At 43.3% G+C, this 26,636-nt stretch overlaps 2 protein-coding genes across 8 annotated transcripts in view; both read right to left on the reverse strand.

Moving 5' to 3' along the window:
• The window catches only part of LOC107185260 (nuclear factor 1 X-type), an 82,554-nt gene extending 65,817 nt beyond the window's left edge, over positions 1 to 16,737 (reverse strand). For 6 of the 7 annotated variants that reach the window (XM_015572916.1, XM_015572915.1, XM_015572911.1 and 3 more), the window contains exons 1-2: positions 16,551 to 16,737; positions 2,903 to 3,058 (exon numbers count right to left, since the gene is read on the reverse strand). In XM_015572916.1, the coding sequence (XP_015428402.1) occupies positions 2,903 to 3,058; positions 16,551 to 16,631 (237 nt within the window). In that variant the 5' untranslated portion in view covers positions 16,632 to 16,737. Of the gene's footprint in view, positions 1 to 2,902; positions 3,059 to 6,695; positions 7,096 to 10,106; positions 10,467 to 16,550 lie in introns of those variants that run through there. The other variant, XM_015572914.1, reaches the window with a different exon arrangement.
• A 4,937-nt stretch (positions 16,738 to 21,674) lies between these two features.
• LOC107195209 (actin-related protein 2/3 complex subunit 4) lies at positions 21,675 to 23,961 on the reverse strand. Its single transcript, XM_015585010.1, has 4 exons — positions 23,882 to 23,961; positions 23,282 to 23,608; positions 23,037 to 23,207; positions 21,675 to 22,967 (listed from the first exon to the last, which is right to left on the reverse strand). Exons 1-4 carry the CDS (start codon positions 23,882 to 23,884, stop codon positions 22,962 to 22,964), a joined length of 507 nt encoding a protein of 168 aa, XP_015440496.1. The 5' UTR covers positions 23,885 to 23,961; the 3' UTR covers positions 21,675 to 22,961.
• Between the last annotated feature and the right edge of the window lie 2,675 nt (positions 23,962 to 26,636).

Genomic DNA, 26,636 nt, shown 5'->3' on the forward strand with positions numbered 1-26,636 from the left:
CAGATTAAATGCAGTTCATGTAAAATTCAACGCGACCCGCGCCGGGAGCCTCGGGGGGGATACTTTCGTTTTTAAAAAAGTTCCATTAGACGGACGGAATTTTTATATCCCTGGCCACGGACGTTGCCTTATCGAACGGAACGGGGTTATTCGATCGTGATGGAAATCTTTCGTCGCCAATATCGATATCGAGAAAAAAAAAAGAAATATGTACATCGAGATAGCGTGTGTGGATCGTGAAAACTGGCGAAAAACCATTTTCGACCAAACTTTTAACATGTTGACTTGAACACTCGTTACTAGACTACGGGTTCGTCATGCAAATACAGGTATTTTTTAGGGACTAATTTATTGAAAGTGGAATTGGAATAAAAACTGTCGAGTCTATTGAGGGATTTATGAGATTCCAAAATAAATGAAAACCTCGTTGAGCTTCATCAAACATTTAGTTACGCAGTGAGTTTTCGAGACCATTGTAAATTCTATAAAAGCATAAAAATACGCAGGCTACTAGATACTTTTATTGTTACTTTGAAATTTTTGTCAATTCATTTTCGATCGTATATTTATTGTAAAAGTTCAAGCTATGTCGGTACTTATCCGTTGCAAATTAAGGCTGAATTCAAATGTCGGTCAACGGACATACAACCAAAAACTTCGTCTGGCAGCTAACAAACATACGTAGTCTAGCTTCCCCAAAGGATCTACGCCAAATTTTCTTCCCCAGAAAGAGGAAGTATCTACGAAGTGGAAGTGAAAATCCTGTAGAAAGAGGGACGTTGTTCCTAGTTTCGCAACTATTTCGGGTCCACCCAGTTAAAACCAGAGACGAACGAGGAACGGAAAAAAAAATAAAACACAAAAGTGATCATCCGTCGTCGTCGATGGTCGAGGATTTTTTCTAAACACCGCGATATATCGATTCCGGAAGGAGCCCTTTCACGGCCAGCATCGGTTGGGGGGAGGGGATCCGTTCGCGTCTGTCGGGTCGGTCCGTCCCGTTCTTTCGTCCGCTAAATACCGCAGCATCGCGAAATTAAAATATTGATCGAACAGCGTCGCGAGGGAGAATACGAATTGCGGTGGAGAGAAGAGAGTACACCCCTTCCCCACCCACCCAACTCCACTCCACCCCCTCGGTCACCCTGCTACCCCCTTCTTCTGCATGCTTCCGGCGGACCGATGGGCGGACAAAAAAAAAAGGGGGCAAAAAAAAAATGGGAGAAGGAAAAAGATTGCAGTCCGGCCCGAAAATTCCCGAATGTCAATGACTCGTCGAACCGAACGCCAAAACTTAGTTCGATATCGAAGGTTCGTCGACTTTTGTTCACCTTGTTCCTACTCTTCCACCGACTGTTTTCTGTTTTTTTTTTTTTTTTTTTTTTTTTTTCGTGGAAATCGTACGGAAGAATATTGGATACGAGGGATAGAATTTACGTACGGGGCGGATTTCATTCGAAATCGAGACGGAGAAATCGGTTTTTGATACTAATTCTTTCATCGTGATTCAGTTTGTTCAACGATCACGATAGAATGCACCCTGTCCGGCAGGCGGAGTTACGATCGAATATTTGTACAGGTAGACGAATATATATATATATATTGTTAATCAGCAAACTCGGCTTCCACTAGGAGAAAAAGTAATATAGGGAAAGGGCCTCTTACCATTTGGTATTACTGAAATGTATGCCAGATTAACATTCGATTTAACATTTACTTCACTACCTGGAATAAATATACAAAGTGGTAGAAGACTTTTTTTTCTATGCCACTTTTCTCCTAGCAAAGTTGAGGTTGCACGTCGATGTACACCTATAAACTTCCGGAAGCAAAATGGCGTCGCGTGAGCAGATAGGAAGTGTGGCCCAACTGACAGGGGTCGAAAAAACGAACATCCTATATAAAGTAACAGCGATTATCTCGGATGAAGAAGAGTTTCCGCGAGGGGATGGGGAGGGGGATCGAAGTAAAGCTGGTGGTCTTTTAATAAAGTGTCGCCGGCAAGAGAAAACACCGAGTGGCTCTCGAAGGATCCACGGAAGAAGTCGCGAGGGGTGGGGGGAAACTAGGAAAACAGAGTCCGGTCGAGTGTAATCGAAACTTCGGCCACGAGTGTGGCAACTTTCCCCGGAAAAGCGACCGCTAACTTATCCCCCACCTTCGTTGCGATTAAAACTCCCGCAAAAACTTTAGCCCACGGCAGCGGCGGTGGTCCTCGAGCATTTCCGGTCCCAGCGTCAAGCGTCGCTAACGATTCACGCTTCAATTAAATAAAGTGTTTGTCCTTTTCCCTCGTCGTCCATGGTATTTTTATTTGAATATATAATTGAAAATTTTCGCGGATAAATATCCTCGGTTTCGAGATCGAAAAACGCTGGGTAGGCGATTTTTCAAATTTCATCGGCTTCATTAATATCTTCCCCCCGCCCCCCTTGGGTTCCGTTCGGATTGTTCTATTAATACGGGAAACGGGGTCGTTATAGGACGATTGAGAGCTCTACTGGGGCTTTTTCAGGCCCGAGCGATAGCGACGTCACGAGGACGCGCTCCGCGCCAGAAATAGTCCCGAAACCTCATTATTTTTATTCTTAACCATGAAATTAGCGGGCGCGCGCGCACGCACACAAACTCCTGACGTTCGACTTTCGTGCAACCGGTCTGACATTTATTCCATCGGTTAACGAACTGCTGGGAAACTTTTATCGGAGGGAACTTCTATTGCGGCTCGAAAACTATCTATCTTTTCTTTTTTTTTTGCCCCCTCTCTTCTTAAATATCGATCTACGACGCGTGAAAAATTATTCCAAGTATTCGACGCTTTCGGTTTAATCATGATGATGACAAAGTTTTGTTGAATATTATTATGGATCACCACAGGAATGTCTTCGATCGGATCACTCACCTGGAGTTCCTCCTTGCACTGACGTTCCTCTTCGAGACTCATCCGTTTCTCGTGCTTCTTGTAGTAACGCCTCTTGGCGGCTTGTAGATTGAACCACGTGTACGAGAAAGACTTCACGAATGGTAGGAGGGCCTCAATGAATGGATGGAACTCATCCTGCGAGACAGAAACCATCAAACAGAACTGATTAGCAACGAGAGGGTGTGTAACATCTCTCTTTTCGTTCGTTTGAAACGATTCCGGAATGAGATTCAACCCTTTTCATCCCCCTTGCAGAGAGACCTTCTTTAACGTCTTTTTTCTTTACCAGAGAATTGTTAAATGCTTCTGGTACTGTTTTTTTTATTTTCATAAAAACGTTAACAGTTTGAGAATTACGCTAGAGGCGTTAAAATTTCGCCGAAAGATGTTAAGTCTGTCTCAGATACTAGGAGAAATCAATCGTTTTGAACGACGAAATTGTCGAGGCAAATGATAGCGGATACATATAGGGATGGTGGATTGTCTTGATTCGTAAACGACGATAAAACAGTTAATTTACACACGTTCATGTACGGCCGACAATCGAGTTAATTGCGTCGTTTAATCGTGTAATCGTGAACGGTGGGAAGGTCTCCCCGTAAGGGTTGAGTCTTCGATTAATTTTCAAACGCGTGTGTGTGTATATATACTGTCATGCATCGATTTCAAATCAATAGTTTCATGCGCTTCAATTCTCCTGCAATTCGACATGCAACCGTGAATCATTTATCAATCGAGAGCGAACCATTCCGAACCCCAATGTTACAACCCCCATTGTGCACCTAAACTCCTGTCGAAGATACTGACTAAAAGCAAAAACCTAGCAGAACCTATTTCGAACCGACAAAAAGAAAGAATGTGTCGTAACCTAGAAAATATACTTAGGGTAAAAAACCCAATTACTGACACTTTAAGAAACGACACTGACATTATTGCATAATTTTTGTATTAACTAACGAAAAACATAAGTTTTTATCTGTATTTATTATTATTTAGTATTTTCAATTGAAGGAAAAATTTGTTGTCATTTTCTGGCACCTCTACTTTTGTTTATAAATTCATTAGTTTCAAAAATATACATTTCATATACGTAAATATTATCACTTTTAGATTAGGTTCCAATCAATTAAAAATTGTTAATCATTCTACAAAACTGACCAAAAAGCAAATTAACAGCTGCGTTTCCTATCGTATAAATTACAGTTTCAATTTCCCGCAGAATTTTCTTCGCGTTTAACTTAACAACATTCATTTGTTATTTCAACTAAACCAATCCAGAATGACAGTAATCGTCTATGTGACAATAAATGGGTCTTTCACCCTATCATACACCGAAAAGCAGACAATTTCAATTTCAACAATTCCATCGCCGAGCTCCACGAGTGGATCTCCGTCGTGTCGAGAATCGTGGGTATTTTCTACGCGACGGATCAAACGTGCCGGGGAACCTCGTTTCGCCCGTGTAAGAGACGACGATTTCCCCGACAGAAGGAAGGAAGGAAGGAAGGAAGGAAGGAAGGGTGGGGGATGCACGGAAGGAAATTCGTCCTTATCGAAGACTTCGTTCCCATCCGGGATCGAAAAAGGTCGATGAATCTCCGTTTCCGGTCGCGGGGGGACTCCGCCCAACCTGGGGTAGGAATCGGAGGGGTGTGGGGTGGGACTGGAAAAAAAAGAAAAGGAAAAAAGCGAAGGGGTGTGTTCCCGTCTCCGATTCTGGGTCGAGGATCGAGCCATTCGACGATCGCCTCCGCGGAAGAATGGATCCACTGGCGGTCCTTTGTGAGGCAAATGCCGGGTCGGCCGTCAGGGGGCCATCCCGTGAACGGGACGGGGGTGGATGTAAACATCGTTTTACGGAGGGGTGGGATCAATTTTCGGCCGACTTCTCTATGGAGCACTCTCGCATGAAAATCAGTCCAGGGTCCCGGAATATTCATCGTCCGAACAATAACGTACGTACGAACCGTGCAGTTTCATCGCCTCTCTGCCACGCGGGACCAACCGACCGACCAACCCTCCCACCCTCGTTTCAAGGGGTTGGTGGAACCATCGAGTTGTAACGATGTGTGCTTGATCGACGGATTCGAGTGGACGGACGGCGGGATGGCTAATGGCGCGTGACGGACGCACAACGGGAGGACACGAAATTGCACGGAGGAGAAATGTTCAACGGAACGAAACTCTGGGTTTTCGCAACACGTGGCGCGGTGTTAAACAAATGTTCGCGAGTGGCTTTTGTAACGGGACTTGTGGAAGTGGAACGAGATTGTTTTGCGTTATTTTTTTTTATGGGAGAACTGTTACCGTTAACCCCTTACTTTATAACATTGAGTCAGACTCGTGGTGACCATATCAACAATGATTCAATAAACGTATTCTTTGAGTCAAAGGAAAATACTAGATTGCTAATATTAATATTTAAGTTTCCGAGGAAATATACAATTGCGATAAGAACACGAATTGCTTTTGTTTCTGGGGAATTATTGATGATAAAGTCATTCTGGAGAGTACAGACATCAAGAAAATCATAGGGCAAGGGGTTAAGGGTATTGGTGGGGAAATTAACTGAATCCAAGGGAATGATTGTTATTCAAATAAATCATTTAATCCTTTGCAATCGAAGTTGGCTCAAGTACGGGAAACTAGCAGAAACTTGTAGAGTACGTACTGAATCAGTAAGGAATTAGAAACTCGACGAAATCTTTTGAAATAAACATATAAAAAAATAATATATTCTTTTTCCCAAAATTTCAATGTTTACTACATTTTTCTATTTTTCACCTCAATATAGGTGTCTGAAATTATAATATTTGAATTTCATGCCTTGTAATTATTTTTACTGTGATCTTTAAGGAAGTAATCTGCAAGGTTACTGTCGCTTCCCACTTGTTACTCCAGGTACTACGTTAAACTATATAGCACCTGAGAGTGGCCTGTCAAGTGTAAAGGGTTAATTTGGTATTAACAAAAGTGCAGAAATAGTAATATACAATTAAATTATAATTAAACTTTTAAACGTAAGAAGTGCAAACGAAACAATTTCTGATCACTCTGAGCTGTCGAATTTTACGTGTATAAATTTCAAAATAGTTAATCATTATTTAGTCATATCTTTTAGGAAATAATCTTTATTATAATATAGTGGTGTATTTCAAAACAAAACTAACATCCTCTATTAACCAAACGCGTACATTTTCGACGATTTATGACTTAAATACAAGAACCGAAATAAACTGTGTCTGACTACGTACGACCATTTCCACTGTGTCAGTACATGTGTTAAAGGAGACAGGCTAAACGACTCCAAAATAAGCTGTTCCTATTTTATCTAGTACGTTCCACTCATAGTTTCGACAAGGATTTCCAACCCCATATTATCAAACTGTTCGTTATGAAAATCCGAATTCAGCCACTCCATCTGTACCATAAATCTTCCTAAAACCAATCCACCGCGTGGTCATCATCAATTCCAGCATACATCATCCCCCCCCCCTGGACCTTAAAAGCATCTAATATTCAAAACTTCCCTGGTCCCTAAACAAAAACCCTCACACATAATCTTCAGCCATTTCCACAAGCTAACGACCCTCTAAACACCCTGAATCCATTGTCTAAAATCCCATTCATACAGACCAATATACACCCCCCAAACGCTCAGAGATAAAGGGATCGGATTGTTAGCCGAAAGGTGAGAGAAACGGTGTGGGAATGAACACGTAAATGGGGAAGGGGGATGGGGGGCTGTGAACAAGCGTGAAACGACACGAACCATCGAGTATTCGCAAGCACTGCGGCTGCTGTGGCACACTACCGTCTGTCTGTCCCTCCTGCCGTCCGGCTGTCAGAAGCACCGATTCTCGCAGTAACAACCGTCAGGGTCGCAATACTCCTCCGCCACCCTGTCGCAGATTGATCGTGGCCTCATCTGCACCACCGTGCTCTGCTGCTGTCTCTCTCCTCCTCCTCGCCGACTCTCGTCCTCCTCCTCCTTCTTCGTCTCGATTAGACCTAAACCGACCGAAGAGTCGGCCTTTCCAACGATCTTTTTCTTCTTTCACGAGCACTTCCTCCTCGAATTCTCTTCCTTATCGATTACTCCTCACCGGCCCGCGCACAAGATTATTCCACGACGGTGTGTACTCCTTTGGAACCGTGGCTCGGCCAGAATCCTTTGGAAAACGGAAGATGATATTTCCTTGGGTCTATCCTCGGGGATCGACGATTGTGTTTTAGATTATTTTCTCGGTAGGGATTTCAGGCAACGAAATTACGGTTGTGTTCCACGGGTGCGTTGATTCTTTCGACAACGAAACTCTGTGAAAACGGTTCTCAGATTCGTCGATTTCAACGCCGGCGATAACCGATGTCGCGCGCAATCTCTCGACCAGTGGACAGACTCGATCGTTCTTCTCAAGCCTTGTGTTCGATCCTCGATAATATATATGATATATAACCTAGTCTTTCGCTAAATAGCATTTCTAGAGATAATTACATTACACCGAGATCGAATGATCTCGAATCATCCTAGAAAATAATGCGAATAATTTTTCTTCTGATGTTTGTAGAAGTATGGAAACTACAAAATCGTATATTAAAACTATTAATTCCTCTACTCTGTAAGGGACAATGGAAATACCGGTATTTATTTCGGTTTTCAGTAATATATCGGATTCGGTATACCTTTGATGGCATAATACCGATATTATACCGGTATTTTCGGTTGTGCCGTCGCCCTACATAACCCTATATAAGCCGTACCCTTATAGAAAACGAATAAATACTGGTATTTATTTCGATTTTCTGTAATATATCGGTTTCGGTGTACCTTCGATGGCATAATACCGGTATCAAAATCATACCAGCATTACATCGGTATTTTCGGTTGTACCTTCGCCCTATATAACCCTATATAATTCCTACCCTTATAGAAACCGAATAAATACCGGTATTTATTTGCGTTTTCAGTAATATATCGGTTTCGGTATACCTTTGATGGCATAATACCGATATTATACCGGTATTTTCGGTTGTGCCTTCGCCCTACATAACCCTATATAAGCCCTACCTTTACAGAAACCGAATAAATATCGGTATTTATTTCGATTTTCTGTAACATATCGGTTTCGGTATATCTTCGATGGCATAATACCGGTATCCAAAATCATACCAGTTTAAGTCCCTGGACAGAAGCACAAGAATTTCTGACGGGGGATGATTTTTAGAGCCGAAAGTGGAAGCGTGTCGTTCGCTCGCGCTTTGTCACAACGACGATTCACCCGCGCGCGGCCTCGCCTCGCGAACACGCGCATCGGCACACACTGGATGGCACGTCTCTCGGTGCCGTCGCAGCCGCCGTCGGCGTATATATCTGTATACGACACACGCCGTTATTTTCGGACTCGAACCGAAAATCAAAGGCGCGTTAAGAAGAGGCGCGCACGGTGACGCCGCTCTGCCCCCTCGTCATCGCGGAAAAGACCCCGGGAGGGAGGGAAGAACATTCAGGGACGTTTAGTGGGCATTTTTCTCATTTTCCATGTATCATTATCACGGTTGACGAACCGGCAAAATACCGAATAATCGACGAACAGTATTCGTAAAACGTAATATTTAAAAAAACGTGTATCCAAACCCCAAAGTCTGAGTTCACATATTATTTTTCATAAAAATTCACTGTCTAGCCATGAATTTCTTTGTTTTTTTTTTCCATTTTGGACCTCGAACGAACGCTCGTTAGAGGTTCGAACGGGGCGAAAAAGTTGTAGCGCGCGCGTTCGGTGCAACCGCGGGGGAATGTAAAAAGCTCTCTCGGCGGCCGTTGTCGCGACAACATTCTATTTGCAAACCCGGGGTCCTCGGTTGCCACGAGTTTCGGGCCGTCTGTGTTCGTTCTCGCAACATCAACAAAACGGATTTAGTATCTCGAGAGAACGTGGATTCACGGGGACAATTCGCGTATTACGCTTCTGTGAATTCCATGAAATTCGTGTGGAACGTTAAACGTACGCAGGTTCAGGTTAGAATTTTCATTGATTTCGAAGAAATCGTGCTTTGTTCGCCGTAAATCGGTCCCAGTAATGGAAATTAAATTATTAACCCCTTGCCTTACAACATCGAGTCAGACTCGTGGTGACAATATCAAAATGAATTCAACAAACAGAAATATTATTCATTTTTTAATACCTACTTTGCTGATATTAATATTTAACTTTTAGAGCAAATGTACAATTGCGATAAGTACACGACTTCCTTTTGTTTCTGGGGAATTATTAATGATAAAGTCATTCTGGAGACTGCAAACATTAAAAAAATCATAAGGCAAGGTGTTAATATAGGCTGCGTGCGTAAATAGAAGGATCTTTCGAAGGTGGATGTTCAATTGCACTAGAATCGAAGGTGAAAATTCAACTGGAATAGATTGAAAAATGACGAAGAGATCTAGGACTAAATTAATTTGTAAAAATCGATGGTTAGTCTTTCGCCTATTTATTGTATTCGAGCTCGAAGCTTCTCAAGACTTTGGAGATGAGGATCAGGAACACGGACGTTTCGTATATATATATACACGTAGAGAGAGAGAGAGAGATTCAAACGAGAAGCGCACGTGTCGCGCCGTGAAACTTCTATTTGCATGTCGACGTTTTCGGGTGCGTAGTTGTCGGCAATAAATCGACGGGGATTCTGCGCGGCGGCGGGCGTGTTTATCGCGAGGACTGAGATACACCGAAATTTTCTTCGGAGATTTCCACGTAGTTCTGGTTCACCCGAAATCTCGGAGGACACGCGAACTCGACGAAGAAATAAATGCAAAGCCACATCCACGCGCGATAAACGGTAACCGGAAACTTAACCGATTTCAGATCCTCTCGAGAGATCGATTCTGTGATTACTTTGTTCGATTACATAATTAGTTCACAAACGGTGTAACTACACTCCTGCGAAAATTTCGCTCTATTCACAAGGGTTCAGACGACTTCCGTTGCAATATCTCCGAGTATTTTTCATCCATAAAACGATTATCGTTGAGTATACAAATTAGTCCGGAAAGACCGATCGTCCACTTGGCCACAATCGAGTATATCCACCTCGAGAAACTGATCACGACACTATTCTCGAACGATCGAGAACAACGTCGAATCGATCATCGATCTCCGCTCGAAACTCCCGGATGCGTACTTACTGAACACAAAGCGAACCGATACGTCTCGAATTTTCAGGTGTGGGCAGAGTATACACGACTGGAGAAGGGTCGAATAATATGATTATTTTTTTCAGTTCGATCCTTCTGCGCGACGATCCCGAGGATCCCCTAGATATCAGCTGATCCTTCGAAAGGAGCAGATCCACCACTCCCACCCTGCCGAACGAGTTCGAGCCCTAGTCCAGGGGAATTAACTACCACCGACCACGAGGACCGGGGATGGTGGGGTGTTTCTCACTGATTCCGATCGTTTCGATTCACAGGGGCGTGTTAATCTCGCCTTCGCGGGCGCTCGGCACTGATCCACTCGATCCAAGGATCTGGTAGCCTGCCAATCCGGTTCCCTCGATCCCGGTCCACCCTTCGACGACGATCGAGAACCGCGCACTATAACCACCCCGTTTGTGTATAAAGTTGCTTTACGTTGACGAAATTTCTCTTTAAACCTGTCTATCCAAATCGACGACCAAAAAAACCGTTGAAAGAGGGAAAAAAACAAAAAGATCCATGGATATGAATAATCGAACCGATCGAGGACTACTCGACGGTGAACTGTATATTTAGTCCTACGACGATAACAACTGATACACGCTGGAAAGAAACGAGTTGATCCGATTAACGTGCGAAACGATCCACAAGCCGCGAGAGGCTGCGACAAAGAAAACGACGAACAAAAAATAACACACACTCGCCAAGGAGAAAGAGGACCGTCGACGACCGGGAACGACGGGTACGACGTCGGTCGTCGCGACGACACTGAGACGCCACCGGTCGTCGAGACGCGCGTATCTAGACGCGCGCCGAAGGCACCGCGCGGCGCGGCGCGGCGGCCAGGTACGGCACCCCAAACAGTTATTAATAGCCTCTGTCCTAGCTTACTAGATTTGCCCTCGAACCGCGCGACGCAACTGCTCACCACCCCTCCCCCTACTTTGCCACCTCCTACTTCTTCTTTGTACCACCCCTCCGTTCCTCCTGGCGAACCCACCACCCCCCACTACTTTGATTCTACCCTCCCTACAACGGTATTCTTCTGTATTTCTAATCACGTCCCGATTTTCTGCTCGGTATATTTTTTATTTAATGTAAAAAGTTAGACGCTAAATTAGTTATAATTATTTTCATTAGTTCAGTATTTCCGTACAGAATGCTACAGCCCGCTGTTAAAATAGATGCCAGTATTTTGATAGAAATTAATTTAATTAGTGTGTCCGTCGTAAAGGAACTTGATTTGAACAGTTCTTTAACGCGTGTTACGCATAGATTAGACGTAAATTATTGTGACCTTTTTATATTTTTTAAAAATATATGTAAAAAGACGTATAGCGATGCTCGATAATCGCATGCAGATTTTCCGTGTCATTTTTCGGTCCGTCGTGGGGAGGGGGGCGGTACCATAAAATTTACACTGCGACACTTTCGTGATGGTTGGCTAACAGAGGGGGAATCCCCCGGGGACGATCAGCAAATTGCGCGAAAAAAAAGAAAAATAACTCGACGAAGAAGGCCGGTCCACAACTGATTCTTGCCACGTTTCGAATCCCCGCGGGAGATCACCCGGCCGCCTCTCCTGTCCGCCGTTTTTCGCGTCAATAAACCCGCGGAAAAACAATGAAGACGAGTTTTTTTTTTTTTCGAAACACTGAAAATAGACCTGCATCCGTGTATCGACCGTTCGATCCTATATGTATCGATGATATTTCCAACGACAATAATTATAAAACTTGACTGGCAAGCATCGTGTATGTAAGCCAGACGCAGGTCAATTGCACGTGGGTCGTTCGAGAAGTTCTCGAAGCAGAGAGACAAAGATGAATTCTACTTTTCATTACAATGCCCTTTGACGTCGACGCATTTGGATCAACGATGTTCCAATATTTATAGCCTGAATGCACCAATCAATGAATACTTTCGCAAGTATTGAAATCGAGCTTTAAATAGTAATAATATTAATAAATATCTGACATATATAAAAATCAAATTGTTTTAATACCTATATCTTTTTAGATCGTACACAGATTTCAATTATAAAACTATAGATTTTACCGGTGAAGGGACAAATATTCACTAAATGAACATTTCTAAAAAAGTTACATCAAAAAGTGTGTGCTCCCTCGTACCATTTAACATTTATCCGAAACATTCCAAATATCGCGAGCAATTTCAAACATATTCGATTGGAACGATTTAAACGGGACACCCACTATACAATCATTCCTATAATTTCGAAACAACGATTCAAGAGTCTGGGGGCGTTCAAGGGTTAAACAGTGTCTCGCTACTCGATATCTTCGAATGCATCGCAATCGAAGGGTTAAACGTTTCCGTTCGACCGGCAACGCACCGATTACCCCCCTCCCCTCCCTCGAATACCGAGTCTGTGCACCAGAGAGTCGGCTCTGGCCGCTCGACACCCGAAGAATTCCTCTTCTCGGTCCTCCTCCCCCAAAATTCCGTTTCTCGCAGAACCGGACCCGTCCATAAATCGTCCCCGTTGGAGTCGCGATCACGTGTCGCGGGGTTAAGCGTTCCAAAGACTCGACGAACTCACTCACCCCCTTCCCACCACCTCCCGGAAGCGAAGTAGGTGGCCACGAGGGGACATAAAGGGGTGGTGGTGGTCTTGGTCTCTGTCCGCAGTAAGAAACGGACAGGCGAAATGTCGGACGTCCGTGGAAGCGTGTTTTGCGGATCCTGTCGGTCCGCGTGGCCTGTTCCACGGAGGATGAGAGAATGAACAAGGGGGAGGTGGGAGGGGGAGGGAGGGAACGACCCCCCTGAAAGGAGGGTGAAGCGCGTTCGGTGGCGGAACGGGCGCCGGAACAAGAAGAACGTGGAAGAAAAAGGATGAACAGAGAGAAAGAGGGGGTGGAAGGGTACCACGCGGCTGCTGGCGAAGCCGATCGATAGCCAAACTCCTCGTCGCCACCTAAGATAGACACTGACATAGACTTCCCTAGAGTAGATAGAGAACGAGTTATGCGTGGTGCCTGCAGATACGCTCGCAATTTCTGATAGTGCCCAAACCCCTTCATCCCCAACCCAATCCTCCACCACCCTCCTCCTTTTCGTTCTTCGCGTTCCTCGGTGTGCACGGTTGGACGAGCACCGAATATTTTTGGGTAGATAAGACAGATTGGCTCCTGGAGGTCGCGGAACGATCTTGCGAGGATCGTCTGGAAACGGGAGGTGATCGTTTCGCGATGATACGAAGAATATTGTGTGTGGTTGCGTGTTTACGGGAATGCCTGGGTGCGAACCACGACGATCGTGGAAAAAGCTAAACGGTATTTAACCCTTTGACGCTGATACACCGGTGCAATACTCATTTTAATCAGTTTAATATCTAATTTTTGTCAGCAACGAGCCGTAGGTTCACTGATGTGAAACAGGTCTTCGCATTTTCCGTTGAGATATTCTAGTATTTCTACCAAAAATAAAAAAAGAATTTTTTTTAATGGAGAAAATAGGTCTGTTTAATATCGATATTTTCGATTTTGAAGTAACGAGGTGTACAATATACAGACTGTAGCCGAATAACATGTACAAGTGGGTACGAAGGGATTCCTTATCGAAAAATAAGAAGAAAATATGGAATAAAATGTTTCAAAATAAGACTTAGTTTTCTAGAAAATGGTCTATGAAAAATAATCTGAAACACGTATATGCACCATAGTAGTAAGTAGAAACGGAATGCAATAGACAGACGCGCTGGCCCAGTCCTATTCAATTGCCCTCGTATCTAGCAGATTTTTAAACAGTCTACTGACTTAAACCGTGCAATAAAATATTTTCTTTTACTCTTCAAAGAATACATTTAGATCTAAAAGGGCGATACAACATTGTGCCTTCTGACAGATGGAAAACCAACCAAAAGAAGCTGGGGGAATTTATTCGCAGTAATGTCGAAACAGTTATACACCTTAATTTGCCCCCAGGCAGGATGCTGAGTTTCGTAGCGATTATATAGGCGAGGATATGTTCGTCACGTGACGAGCAATTTTACCACCGAATCACGGTGGTAATGCACACGGGCCGCGTCGTATCAGAGCACACCATCCAGGAGTGAATATCGTGTTCGTCGGCCGCTAATGACTGTTCTAAGTTCGCTGGAGACGAGGACGCTGGTGTTTCCCCCCCCTTCCCACCCCTCGAGGACAACGAACCTTCTCCCGGCTATATCCGCGCGACATTTCACCGCCTAAGTGGGCTACGAAATTCCTTATTGCCGTGGCAAAAAGTTCGCCGCACTTCCACTGTCGTTCCCCACCCCCGTTGTTCACCACGAAACTCCTTCGCAGTTCCTGCGGGCTCTCGACCTTTTCGGCTTCTCGTAGGGTCTCGACGGGTCCCCTTTTGCCCTTCGATGATTCGTTTCTTTTATTTCGAGATTCCCTTATCCTCTGGCGACGTTGACGGAATCGGGAGAAATTGAGAGAACGAAGAAACAGATGCAATTTGTGATTCGTATAGAATCTTAGATTCGTAGAATCTGGATCTCATAATCATCTCCATAAACATTCGGATAAAACGTTCGTGGTTAGGAACGTTGTTCCTCGCTGATGTGCATCGACGATCTAATTAATCCCCCCTCCCCTTAGCCAGGTTTCGCGGGATTACGTAATTTCTGATTGGTCGCGTCCGACGGACAATTCGCCACCGGTTTTCGACACGCCGGAAACACGGATTTTCGACCGCCCTGGCAGAGAGAGGAGGGATTTCACGACGAATTTCCCAGCGTGGGTGAAACATCGAGAAACTCGATCGCCAACGGAGCTCCGCGTGCTCGCGTAATTTAACCGGTGAATCACATACAAGCCTCGACGAATTTCCGGGAAGACCGCTGGAAACTGTGCACCACTTTTCACCCTTGCGAAGGAACTTTCCCTTTCTTTGAAAACAACGGTGTTTACGTCGAGGCTTCGAACGCGTCGGAACGATCGGGCTATGAAGGCTCGACACGCACGTGGACGCGCAACGATTTTTCTGATCCAGGATTTCCCTGTTTTAACCCTTTGCCTTACAACGTCGAGTGAGATACGTGATAACGATTTCAAACTGAATTTAGTAAACACATATATTATTCGTTTATTATTGCAAATTTAGAATAAATTGTCATAAGAATAGAATTCCTTTTGTATCTGGGAAAATATTAACGATAAAGTGATTTTTGAGAGTGAAGTCGTAAAAGAAATCGTATGGCAAGGGGTTAACATTGGAACTATCAAAAAAATGACGGATTGTGGGTTTCTTATTTTAGGATCACTGAAATTATACGAGTATTTTAGGCGAAATTGGCTTCTAATTTACTAAAGATTGTAGGTTATACTATATTATGTTAAATCGTACTACATATTTTGTATATTACTGTATTATACAATTTCATTTAGTATACATTCAGTGCTGGTAGTTTTAGTGTCGACGTGTGGATGAAAATATTCAGAGTGTACGAGATGTATATAGAGGGTAAAAACGATGAAAACAGTACAGTAAATCTTTTACGAGTGTTCGAAGCTTACGTTTCTGCAGAAAGATCGTAAACAGTACGTCAAAGAAAATGTTAAACCTTTAACACCCAGTCTGCCACCGATGCGACACTCATTTTAAAAGTGTGTAAAATTCAGTCGCCAGTTAACATCTAACTTTCGTCAATAACGATCCATAGTTTCACCGATGTAAAGTAGACCTCCGCGTTTTCAGTTGAGATATTCAAATATTCCCTTTAAAAATGAATTTTTAAAAATGGAAAAAAAATTCCAAAGCCAATAATATTTGTTTCAGCCGCATATAGAAATTAGTTTATAAATATAGTCAAGTTAATAAACTACTTTTCCCACAGAGGCACTTACGGTCACTCTGACTAACCCCTTGCCTTACAAAATCGAGTCAGTCCGACATTCACATTTAAGATTTACAGTAAATATTACACTTACGATAATCATAAAATTCCTCTCATACCCGGGAAATTATTAAGAATAAAGTAATTCTAGAGAGTGCAGTTGTCAAGAAAATCGTAAGACAAGGGGTTAAAAATCTCTCCCTACTGGTAACCCCACTAGAATACCCTAACAATAACAATAAAAAATAAATTCCTCCGCTGTTCTTGTTCCACCATACTGTAAGGCGACTAGGATTAAAATTCAAGCAATCAACATCCCATAAACTAACCCCGTCCGTTAAAAGAACCACGAAAACGAAACGAGCAGCGTGTCACACGCGGAAGCGTCAAAGCCACGGGGTTGCCACGAGCGGCAGCCGTTCGCTGACATCCACGAAAACATCACTCGCTCAATCTTTCTCTCTCTCTCTCTCTCTCTCTCTCATAAGCGTTAAAAGCGTGTTAAGCCAAGAAGCGTGCTGCGTATAATTAGCCACGGCACCACCGTGTGTGTGTATCGTAAATTCTGAAAAACATCGAACCACCTGTCCTACGGAAGGGGCCTGCAGGTAAGTAGAGACATCCGGTTCCACCATACAGCTCCTCAGTGTATCCGGGATGAACATGAGTAGCTGGGACGTCGGCTGTGGTACCACAGTCTGATGCCGGCTTGCACCGCGGTGACGGTCCTCTAGCGAGCGTACGCCCGCGGACAGCGTCGTCCTGACGAACCGTGTGTGACGGTGTTCACACACGTACACCAAAACGGAAACCAAGTGTCTAACCAATCGGTAATAGTTCTTGCTCCTAAAGGGATAGGAGGTTACCGTCGATTTACCCGCGTGATTCCTCGTCGTCGAACAGTAAGTAACACACGAGTGTCTTCTTGGATTTCACCCCCGTTCCTACTTCGTGTTCTCCGTCTTCTTTTATGTTTGTCAACACTAGGACGTCTAAACGGTGCACCGGTTGGACCGGGAATTACACCAACCAGCCACGATCTTGGTGTATTCTTCGACGTACCTGGTCCTTGGTACGATATTCTTCAACACCCAACTGTTCCTATCCCGTCGTTTTTGCCTGATCAGCTGTCCCGTCGACGTTGTTCTGTTCACCAACGGACGAACAGTGTCCACCGTTCGATGTCCGTCTAACGACGATCCGTTCAACGTGCACGAACGTTCGCCACGAGGCCTCCTGGTCGTATTTCCGTTCTGATCCCACGGTACCACGACGATCCTACTACTCGTTACCGCACGTCGACTCGTTGCCGCGCGAACTTCCCTTGTCACGTTGACGATCTCGACGACGATGCTGGTGTTGATGGTTGTCGCTACGTTGCTGAACCAACGAGCCCACGGAACTCCTAACTCTCTCGACTTTCAGGCCCTCTCTGTGCTCTCTCGTGGCACGGAAAGACGGTGCTCGCTCGCTCCCGACTATCGCCTCCTCTTTCTCCGCCGATCTATCCCGTCTCTGTCCCTCTACCGGCGTGATCCCCCTTTCGGAGCTTCCCCTCTCCAGAACGCTTCGCGTAAACCCCCTTCTCCCAGAGCTTTTGCAGTCACTCTGTCCCTACCCCGACGAATCTTTCTCTCTCTTTCTCCTCCGTTCGTGTTCCGCCGGCTAACCCTTAGAGACACACGAGTCCGTCAATCTTTTTCTAACTTCTCCTATCTCCACGATTCTATTTGTTTTTCTACCGTTCTTTTATTACATATTTCTTCCTCTATTACCCTCACCCCCTTTTTTTTTCTTTCTATCGTTCACTCGGGCTTGTTCGTTACACGGGAAGCCTTAAATTTCTTTACCAGCACGTCACTCTGTACCATGTGTGCGTAGAATGAAGTTGACTGTACAAAAGGTCGGTCGGTGTCTGACGATCTGTTCCATTTCACGCGGCCACGGTGGCAGTCTGTCGACGATGAACCACGCGAGATCACCTCGTGTCAACGCACAGAACGAGACACCAACCGGGCCGTGTCCGTTGTTATGCTGCCGTCTCTAGTTTTCACCTTCTAGCCGTGAGTGGTGTTCACCCGTTCCCGGTACGGGAGACGCCAGGCCCCGGACTACGCCGACTCCGTGACGGCGGCGCTGCGGCGTCGGCGCTTGCGGCGTCGGCGTAAAAACGCCGACCGAAGGGGGGCAGCCGTCGCGCAAGCTCCGCTAGGACGTCTCGATGCGTCCCCGTCGGCCGAGAAAGACGAAGAGGGAGGGAAAAAGGGAGAAAGAGAGAGAGAACCGACGGGTAAAAAGACCGAGGAGGAGAGACAACGGCGAAGCAACGGGAGGGAAAAAGGAGGAAGAGGGGGAGGACACACTTCGAGATGAATGGGGGGAGAGGGAGATGTGGAGAATTCTAGATAGGGTAGGGGAGGAAAATAAAAGAGAAGGAATCGGAGCGCGAGGAGATAAATAGAATGAGAAAATAGGAAGAGGAGACAAATCGCGGAGGAAGGATTAAGGGAGGAGAGGGACGATATTAGAACGGGAGAACCGGAAGGGACCCAAAAGAGGATGACGATGGTGAACTCTGTGGTGGTTCATACGTTCATCGTTCAACCCCTTTCGACAGTTTGGTCTAAGTTATGGTGGCTCATGCGAGATTTTAATAATTATAAATTTTGCGGAAAGTTTAAGGGGTTATGTGACGGCTATATATAATAAGGCAATTTTTGGGGGTTTTTTGAAGAAAAACTTTTTTTAAGAAATGTTAAGAAAATTTCTTTAAACCTCGAACGGTAAGGTGGGTTTTAACAACTTGTTAACCGGTAGCTTATGAATAGGATTTCAAATTTCAGTGCTTATACATAAGAGGACTATTAACACTAGAACTACCAAACCTCAATGGTTGTATCTCCGAATACTAATAACTAGACTGCGGATTTTTATGCAAAATCAAAGTTTTCAAAGTAATTTATTAAGACAGGAACAATTGTAGAAATTTATTTTCCCTCTTAAGTATCTTACTAAATTCAGAGTAAAATAGAAAACTCAATGGATCTGAAATTTGTTTTTTATTGTATTTCACAGAGTCCTATAGGCTATAAATGCATAAAATCCGCAATCTACTAATAACAGTGCAAAATTTATGTTGATAATAAGATAAATTTTTTTAAATAATGTAACAAATATCTATTCAAGAAATGATATTATATAGTGTATTTGTTCATTCCACTAGGTTCCCGCTGCTACAATATTAAAAAATCATACCACAATAAACTAGCAAAGAGATGAACAATTAAGAACTAGTAGACCGACGAAATTGTAGGGGAACCTTAACACCAACAGTCAAACCCAGAAGAATAAAATATAGTGCAACCCTTCTCCACGATGTATGCATATAGTAGTCAGGGTGAAGGAGGGGCTAAACGAAACGGGAGAGGAAAATAAGAGAAACTAAAACTCTCTCTCTCTCTCTCTCTCTCTCTCTCTCTCTCTCTCTCTCTCTCTCTCTTTAATCGTAAGCCTCTATTTATCCGGCTACGTTTTCGTCTACCTGCACCTCTTCGTCGCGAGCTATCTACAGCCGAGCGTCGCAGCCGGTCTCTCCGGGCGTGTGTGTATATTTTTGGGCGCTCGTTAGGAATTAGCGGTGTTCGCCACGAAGGTCTCCGCTAGCAACCGAGTTTCTCTCTCTCTCTTTCTCGCTCCCTTTGCTCGCGCCGCGATTCCTCAGTAGGACGAACCTAAAACGGGGAGAGGGGGAGGGATCAGTCGACGTTAAAACCCCCGTTAGAGGGGTTCGTAACGACGCACCCCTCCGCCGCAGGAAGTTTGTCAACAATCTTCTGCGGGGGTGGAGAGGTAAGGTTCGACCCCCAACCCTTCATCCACGCGAAATAGGGTGGCCTGAAACCGCTGGGTAATCTCGAAATCGCGACCGCCGTGAACGAGATTACGCGCCACCCTTCTACCCCCTTGAAACCACCCCCCTCCGCGGAGCTCTACCAGCTCGAGGAAGTTGGTAACTGGCCGCGAGACGACCGCTGGCTTAAAAGTTTCCACGAGAGGATTCTGTTTCCGGTGCTTCCGACCCCCACCGCCACCCTGTTCGCCTCACGATCGGTAACCCTTCTCTGTGTTTTTAATAATTGCACACGGGGGGAATTCGGTTCAGCCACCAGCGAGACGGTGAAACTTGGATTGGTGGATTATATGGACTTTGGTGCTCGATTTATCGAGGTATGGTCGAATCAATTTTGGTATTCTCATGCTTGGATCGGTTCGGCCGGTTAGACGATCATTAGAAGAGGGTACAGTGATTACTCGATGAATGACAAACGAACAATGGCGTTGTACCCACTACTGGGGGGATCCCCCTTTGGTTAAAACAGAAACCTTTCCGCTTTGCCACGAATGCTCTAAAGCTGACCCGAGTTCGTCGCACTCATCGAGACTTTACTGTATATAGAATATTACAGAAGGTATATACTTTGAAAATTAATGTAAAACACGTGTATTCACCATAAGTAGAAACGGAATCTTTGACCACTAAGTAGAAACGGAATGCAATGAACAGACTCACTAGCCCAGTCCTATTCAATTGCACCCCGTATATAGATTTTCAAAATCGATATTCCCGAAAACTAAGCCTCGAATGAAAAAATGTTATTCCATATATTGTTCTTATTCTTTCATAAGGAATCACCTCGTACCCGCTTGTACATATTATTCGACCGCACCCTGTATAACTTGAAAATTCACGATTTCGTAACTTCAAACTAGAACCTCGACTGTGTTCAGTACCGTAAGTTGTTCGTATAGGAATTGCTTACAACCACTCTTTTCGTATCGCGCAATCGTGAACTAGTTCCTCTGATTCCGAGCATTTCTACCGAAGAATAATTCGTAGAATCTGTTACCCGAACACGATACAAGATACTTTGTTACTTGTAAATCGCAGTTTAATTAACAACTGTTTTCTAATGTCTCTTTTATATAAACACTGTTCTTTCTTCGTCTCCCTGTTTCTTTTTTATTCAGAAATTGTACGTCGTGTCCGAGATACCTTGGGATCTCTACTTTCCTCAAGACCGTTTACCGATAATGTCACGATCGGTAGCGTTTCGCGGTGTCGCCTATCTATGTACTTCAATCGATCCCACCCCTTCCCCTCCCCCCATTTGATCGGGAAAAGGGGAGCCACGCCGTTACCGCGAAGAACTGCACAGGGCAACTGTATACCGATCGAAACACCAGTGCCTCAACGCTAGGAAACTCGCGGACTGCCACTGGCGAGTGGCATTGCCGATTGCCGAACGGTACCGGGCCCCACAAGACACCCTTCCCCATCGGAAAGATGAGTTGCCCCGCCGTCGCCGCGAGGCGAACGTGACGGATTCCCATGGATACGGTTTTTATCTCTGTTTTCGTTCGCCTCCTTTGCACGACACGTTGCAGAATTTAAGGGGCCAACGCACGATCCGGGGAATCACCGAAAAATAGGGAGATAAAAAAGTAATTCCTCGTACTGGTCAAATTGAAAAATACGATCAGTATCATCGGTTGATTGAAAACATGTGAAATATCGAGTGGAAACTAGGTTCGACGGATAGAATTGACGAAGAATATTTGGATAAGGTCAAATGTGTTTTTATTTTTGTTAAAAGAATGACCTTATCTTCCGGTTCCAGGACCACCGGAAGAAGGACAGAACTTGCAGATCCTCGTTCTTATCGTTTTATTTATATTTACATTAGTGTTAAATCATACGGTTACAATGATTCGTAAGATGAATAGAACATTCGTGAATGCAAAAGGAATTGCACCCACGCTTTGCGCATACGCCACACCCCGTTTCGTGGTTGCTCTGAGAAGCACGTGTTCATCGACAGAGCGTGTAAAGGTCTAACGAATGCATCATCGAAAGGAGGGGCGGCAATCAAACGATGTTCAACGAAAATTGAAATATATACTGTTCAGGGTGTTCGAATCTGAGTCACGGCGGAAGGTAAAGAGAATTTTAAAGTACAGCTCTGTTTCGTTCTAAATACGCCGCGATAAAGACACGTCACACATCTGGTAATTACAGTACAGAAATCTTAGGGCTAAATGTATCGATTAAGATAATTGTAATTACAGTCGTTTGATCGCTCTGCTTTGCTAAAATAGTGTTTTGGCAGTTGTTCAACGCATTATAATACCCAATATCGATGGACGTTAGTTGTGTTTATAGTTACTAATTGTTAACAATGCACTGATCAATAAACGATGGGCATCGGAATTAGGAATGTCCGTTAAAAATGTTCCGGCGATGGATAAAATGAGCCTTCCTAACGTGCATCGCACGCTTGTAAAAGTACTCGATATTAAATTACAAGTATTAATGAATCACTGAAGTACCGTGGTAAGAATCCTCTGTAAAAAATCAGTTAAATTCCAGTCCATATCCACAATTCGTACCTTAATCCTTAGCGTGCTGTAAAAATAACGTGCACCATGGACTGATCACGATTACAAAATGGAAATAATCTAAACGTCAAAAAATCTGACCCATTCTACGAGATTACATTTCTCACGTATAAAGTTTATAAAGTGGCTCTTAGTTTTATATTCCAGATTCGAGAACGTTAAAATTAATGTTAACACGCGTTCTCAATAAATACCAGTACAACATTCCATTTACTTCTTTTGGGAGAAGTATGCGCATTCCCCAATTTGCTACCATTGGCAATGATGCACAGAATTAATAACTTATTGAACTTACATGCACCTCAGACTTATTCATCGTTCGACAGCTGACGATGATACGGATTAATCGAAAACTGTACTTAATGGATCTTTTAACTGGAAAACAGCAGGGATCGGTATTTGGGTAAAAGGCTGTTTGCAGAAGTTATCCTTAGATGAATTCTAACAGCATTAGTCGGCTTAATTTATGGGCATTGTTACTTTCAGTAACCTGACATTTGCAATTATTGCTATGTTGGCAACACACTGTGTTCCAGGAATTAAAACTGAAATATAAAATTCTTGATCAGATAACTGTTATAACACCTCATGTCCAATGTATTCTTCGTACTGACCCTCTTTAGAAATTCTTCTGCACAGATGCGAGCTCTGGCATTCATGGATAATTTCATATCACTGATCTCTCTGTCAATCTCTTCCATGAAGTGAATGACAAAGTCTACAATTTTGTGTTTGTACATTTGTTCTACATGAATGTTGGTAATTAAAAAACTAATATCATACCCCTGTAGAAAAATTGTAATGTTATAAATCCTATTCGATTAAATATTTAATAATACTGTAAATTTATCAACCTTACCTCCACAGGTTTCCTCCTGAGAATGATAAAATGTTCCGCTCTCATTGTCATGAATCTTGTAAAATTATGACACAAAATCTTCTCTAAATCATCTGCCTGTTTCACAGCGATACTTATTCTCATACTGTTAATACTGGATTCAATCAGTACCTTCTCTTTGTCGTTTCTACTGATCAATATGGGAGTTAAGAGAAGCTCCTTACTGGCTCTGACTTCAACCTCAGGCTTATTATGCTTCTCAACAATTTGAGAAGAGAAATTCTCCAAACACATAGCAGCAGTAAGTGTTCTCCTTACCGCTGTTAGATAAGGTTTCAATGTCCCAGACTATAAAACACAAAATAGGTAAAAATGATAATAAATCATTACTAATTTTTTACACTCTAATGATATAAATTAGTGGTCCCGAAAGTATCATGAAAAATTTAAATACTTAATACTATTCAAAGTTTTAAGTAAGACACTAACCACTATGTGTCAAAAGAATGGTATTCATTTATATGATTATTATACTTGTCTACTGATAAGAAATTATATCTTCTAAAAAAGAAATACAAATTACCATAACCTATTCCAAAAAGATCTACAAGAAACTCTTACCATTTTACAAATATGCTAGAAAAATCTTGATCCAAATTTAACAGTGTTGTACTCGATTAGTCGGTCCGCTCTTTTTATAAAAAGTTCACGAAAATACGTGAAAGGTGACACATAACATTTCGCGCATATCAAGCGGAGATTGAGTACAATCGAGTACGTCCAGTTTAATTTCAACGACTACGGGGCGTGTTCCAAATTTCACTGATAACGAAGGCCAGCTCTTTCCTGTCTGCTTCGTTACATAGTTGTCCACCCTATTGCTACAACCGGGGAATCACAAGTACACATGAAAACACTTTTAAAGGGTAATGGAACATTTTAAAAAATAAAGATTACAATTTTTCTGAAATATTATCAAATTGGCTAGCGAATCTTCCCGAATTGATAAGGAATATTAAAAACTATCATTAACATTAACATATATGTATCTGCAGAGAGGAAATGAGAGTGCTCTCACCCGGAAATTCGTTGCTCCGGGCAAGTGCTGCACCAAGCGGCCAATTCTGGCATAATAGTAAGAATCTACCCATTTTGGTTCCACGCTAGAATATACAAGCACCGACTAGGTATAGGATAGGCCTATCATCTTATGAGTCGTATTAGAAAGGAGGCGCGAGAAGATTTTGGAATTTGTATTTTCATAAACGAAGTTAGAAACTAGTACTTGTGAGAACGGGCATCATTTTTCTTCGTCACGCATTAAATTCGAAGTTTAAAGAACGTAGAATAATACTCTCTAACGGCTGGGAACCAGTAATTACAAGAACATTGTTAAAATCACATTTATTTGCAACGATTGACACTGCATCTCGTCATGCGTACCCCGTTTAGTTCATTTTAAATAGCTCTTCCAACGTTCTATGGACAAGTGAGGTCTTGATCAAGCATTCAATTTGAAGTTAAAAGAACGTACATTAATCTCCTGTCGTTGAAAATAACAATAAACGACCAGAACACTGTCAAAATCGCATTTAATTGTAGAATACCACTATTTTTTCGACTGGTGGCGCCACCCGTGGCGAATCGCTGAAACTGCTAGCCAAATTATAGGCGATGCATCAGAATAGATGTAGTTTCATAAATAGTTTATCAAATCTATATGTGGGGGAAAATATACACCGCTTTTATTAAATTTACATATTTATAATTTATATGGGAGTATGAATGTTCAAGAAGAGGTAAAGATGTTTCATATTATGTTATTCCCATTCATTACAATTTCCCTTGCGGGAATGCCTTACCGTCATGAGCCGTCTCGTAGCGGGATTCCGGGAATCGGGTGACATCCCGGCGTGCGAGTGAGAGCGGTAGAGCGAGCCGCGGTATCGGTGCTCTCCGTCGGTGTTGACGCGTGCAGAGGAATTTTAGTGGTCTATGGGGAAAGGCGTGCGAGCGAGAGAGTACGGTAGAGAGTGCCGCGTATCGGTTCTCTCCGTCAGTCCAACGCACTAGTAACGTTGCGTCACACAGTTTATTGACTTAGCCGTGTACGCCGTGTACCAAGGTCGTACCATCCCGTGCAGGTCTGTGCTTGCTTCCTCACTTTCTCGTGAACCGTCGCGGAGGGTGGTCGCGCGTCTCATACTCGTCTTTTCTTGTTACTAACCCATTGTTTGTTGCAGGCATTCGACAACCATCAATTTATTTACTGTGCATATTGTTGTGTCCCCTCTCTTGTTACTAATCCCTTATATGTTACAGATGTTCGAGAACCATTGGCTTCGATATTTATCTTCTTATGTACTGTGATTCATTTAATGTGATTTATTTACTGTGCATATTATTTATTTATTTACTGTGCATGTTACTAATCTATATACTGTGCATATTGTTGTGTCCCCTCTCTTGTTACTAATTCCTTGTATGTTACAGATGTTCGAGAACCATTGGCTTCGATATTTATTTTCTTATTTACTGTGATTTATTTACTGTGCATATTATGTATTCTATGTGTATTGTATAATGAAAAATATTTTTCCAAACAGTTATTCCATCGAAAGAAGACATCGATCAACGTCTACATCTTCAAAGCGTGCGTCTACCACTGCGTTAAGTTACTGTAAGTTAAACTTAAATCATAATTCGATATTCATTGTTATATTCATATTCATCATCACATCGTTTATTATTAATTTTAGTCTATCTATTAATAGACTTAAATTGTGATCAGCCATTGTGCATACCAAGTTATTATTAATTCATTTTGCTCGTTGATTTCTCTACACAGACTTGGGGTATGGGCAGTGGGTCTGTACCTATTATGGTACGGGCAGTGGGCCTGTGCACTAAGACTGTTTGCCGATCCCTCTGGTTTCTATTGAGAAGCCAGATATCGGACGTGTTTAGTCTTTGCCTGGTAAGTAGGATTTGGAGTAAAGGCTCGTGCGCGCCTGGGTACAACGTACCCGCCTACGGAGTAGTCGGGAGTCTGCTCCGTAAAAGGACTCTGTTTTACAGGGGATCTCGCTTGCACTACCATACTTGGTCATGACCTGTGCTCGGGTCTGGTACGTAGGTGACCAGCCCAAAGGGCCTGGAAAGTGAGAGATGGATTCGGGTTTGCGAGGTTGCGCCCGTCTTTCCTATTTTCTTAAACCAGGTTCTGGCGACAACACTTTCATCGCGATACTTGTTCATACTGTAGTTTAACGTGGTTCATCGTAGAATTAATTTTTGGCTTGGTATATTAGGTGCGTAAACGAAATGATCGATGGAACTTTTTCCATTCCGTCTATCTCTTTCGTTTGAGTATTAG

The sequence above is a fragment of the Dufourea novaeangliae genome, unplaced genomic scaffold (assembly GCF_001272555.1).
Source record: "Dufourea novaeangliae isolate 0120121106 unplaced genomic scaffold, ASM127255v1 scaffold55, whole genome shotgun sequence".
In the NCBI taxonomy this organism is placed as follows: Eukaryota; Metazoa; Arthropoda; class Insecta; order Hymenoptera; family Halictidae; genus Dufourea; species Dufourea novaeangliae.

Excerpts from the sequence above, each read along its gene's own strand:
- LOC107195209 (XM_015585010.1), bottom strand. Across the intron at positions 23,208-23,281 it reads TCAGGAGGAAACCTGTGGAG|GGGTATGATATTAGTTTTTT; the intron begins GTAAGGTTGATA and ends ATTTTTCTACAG.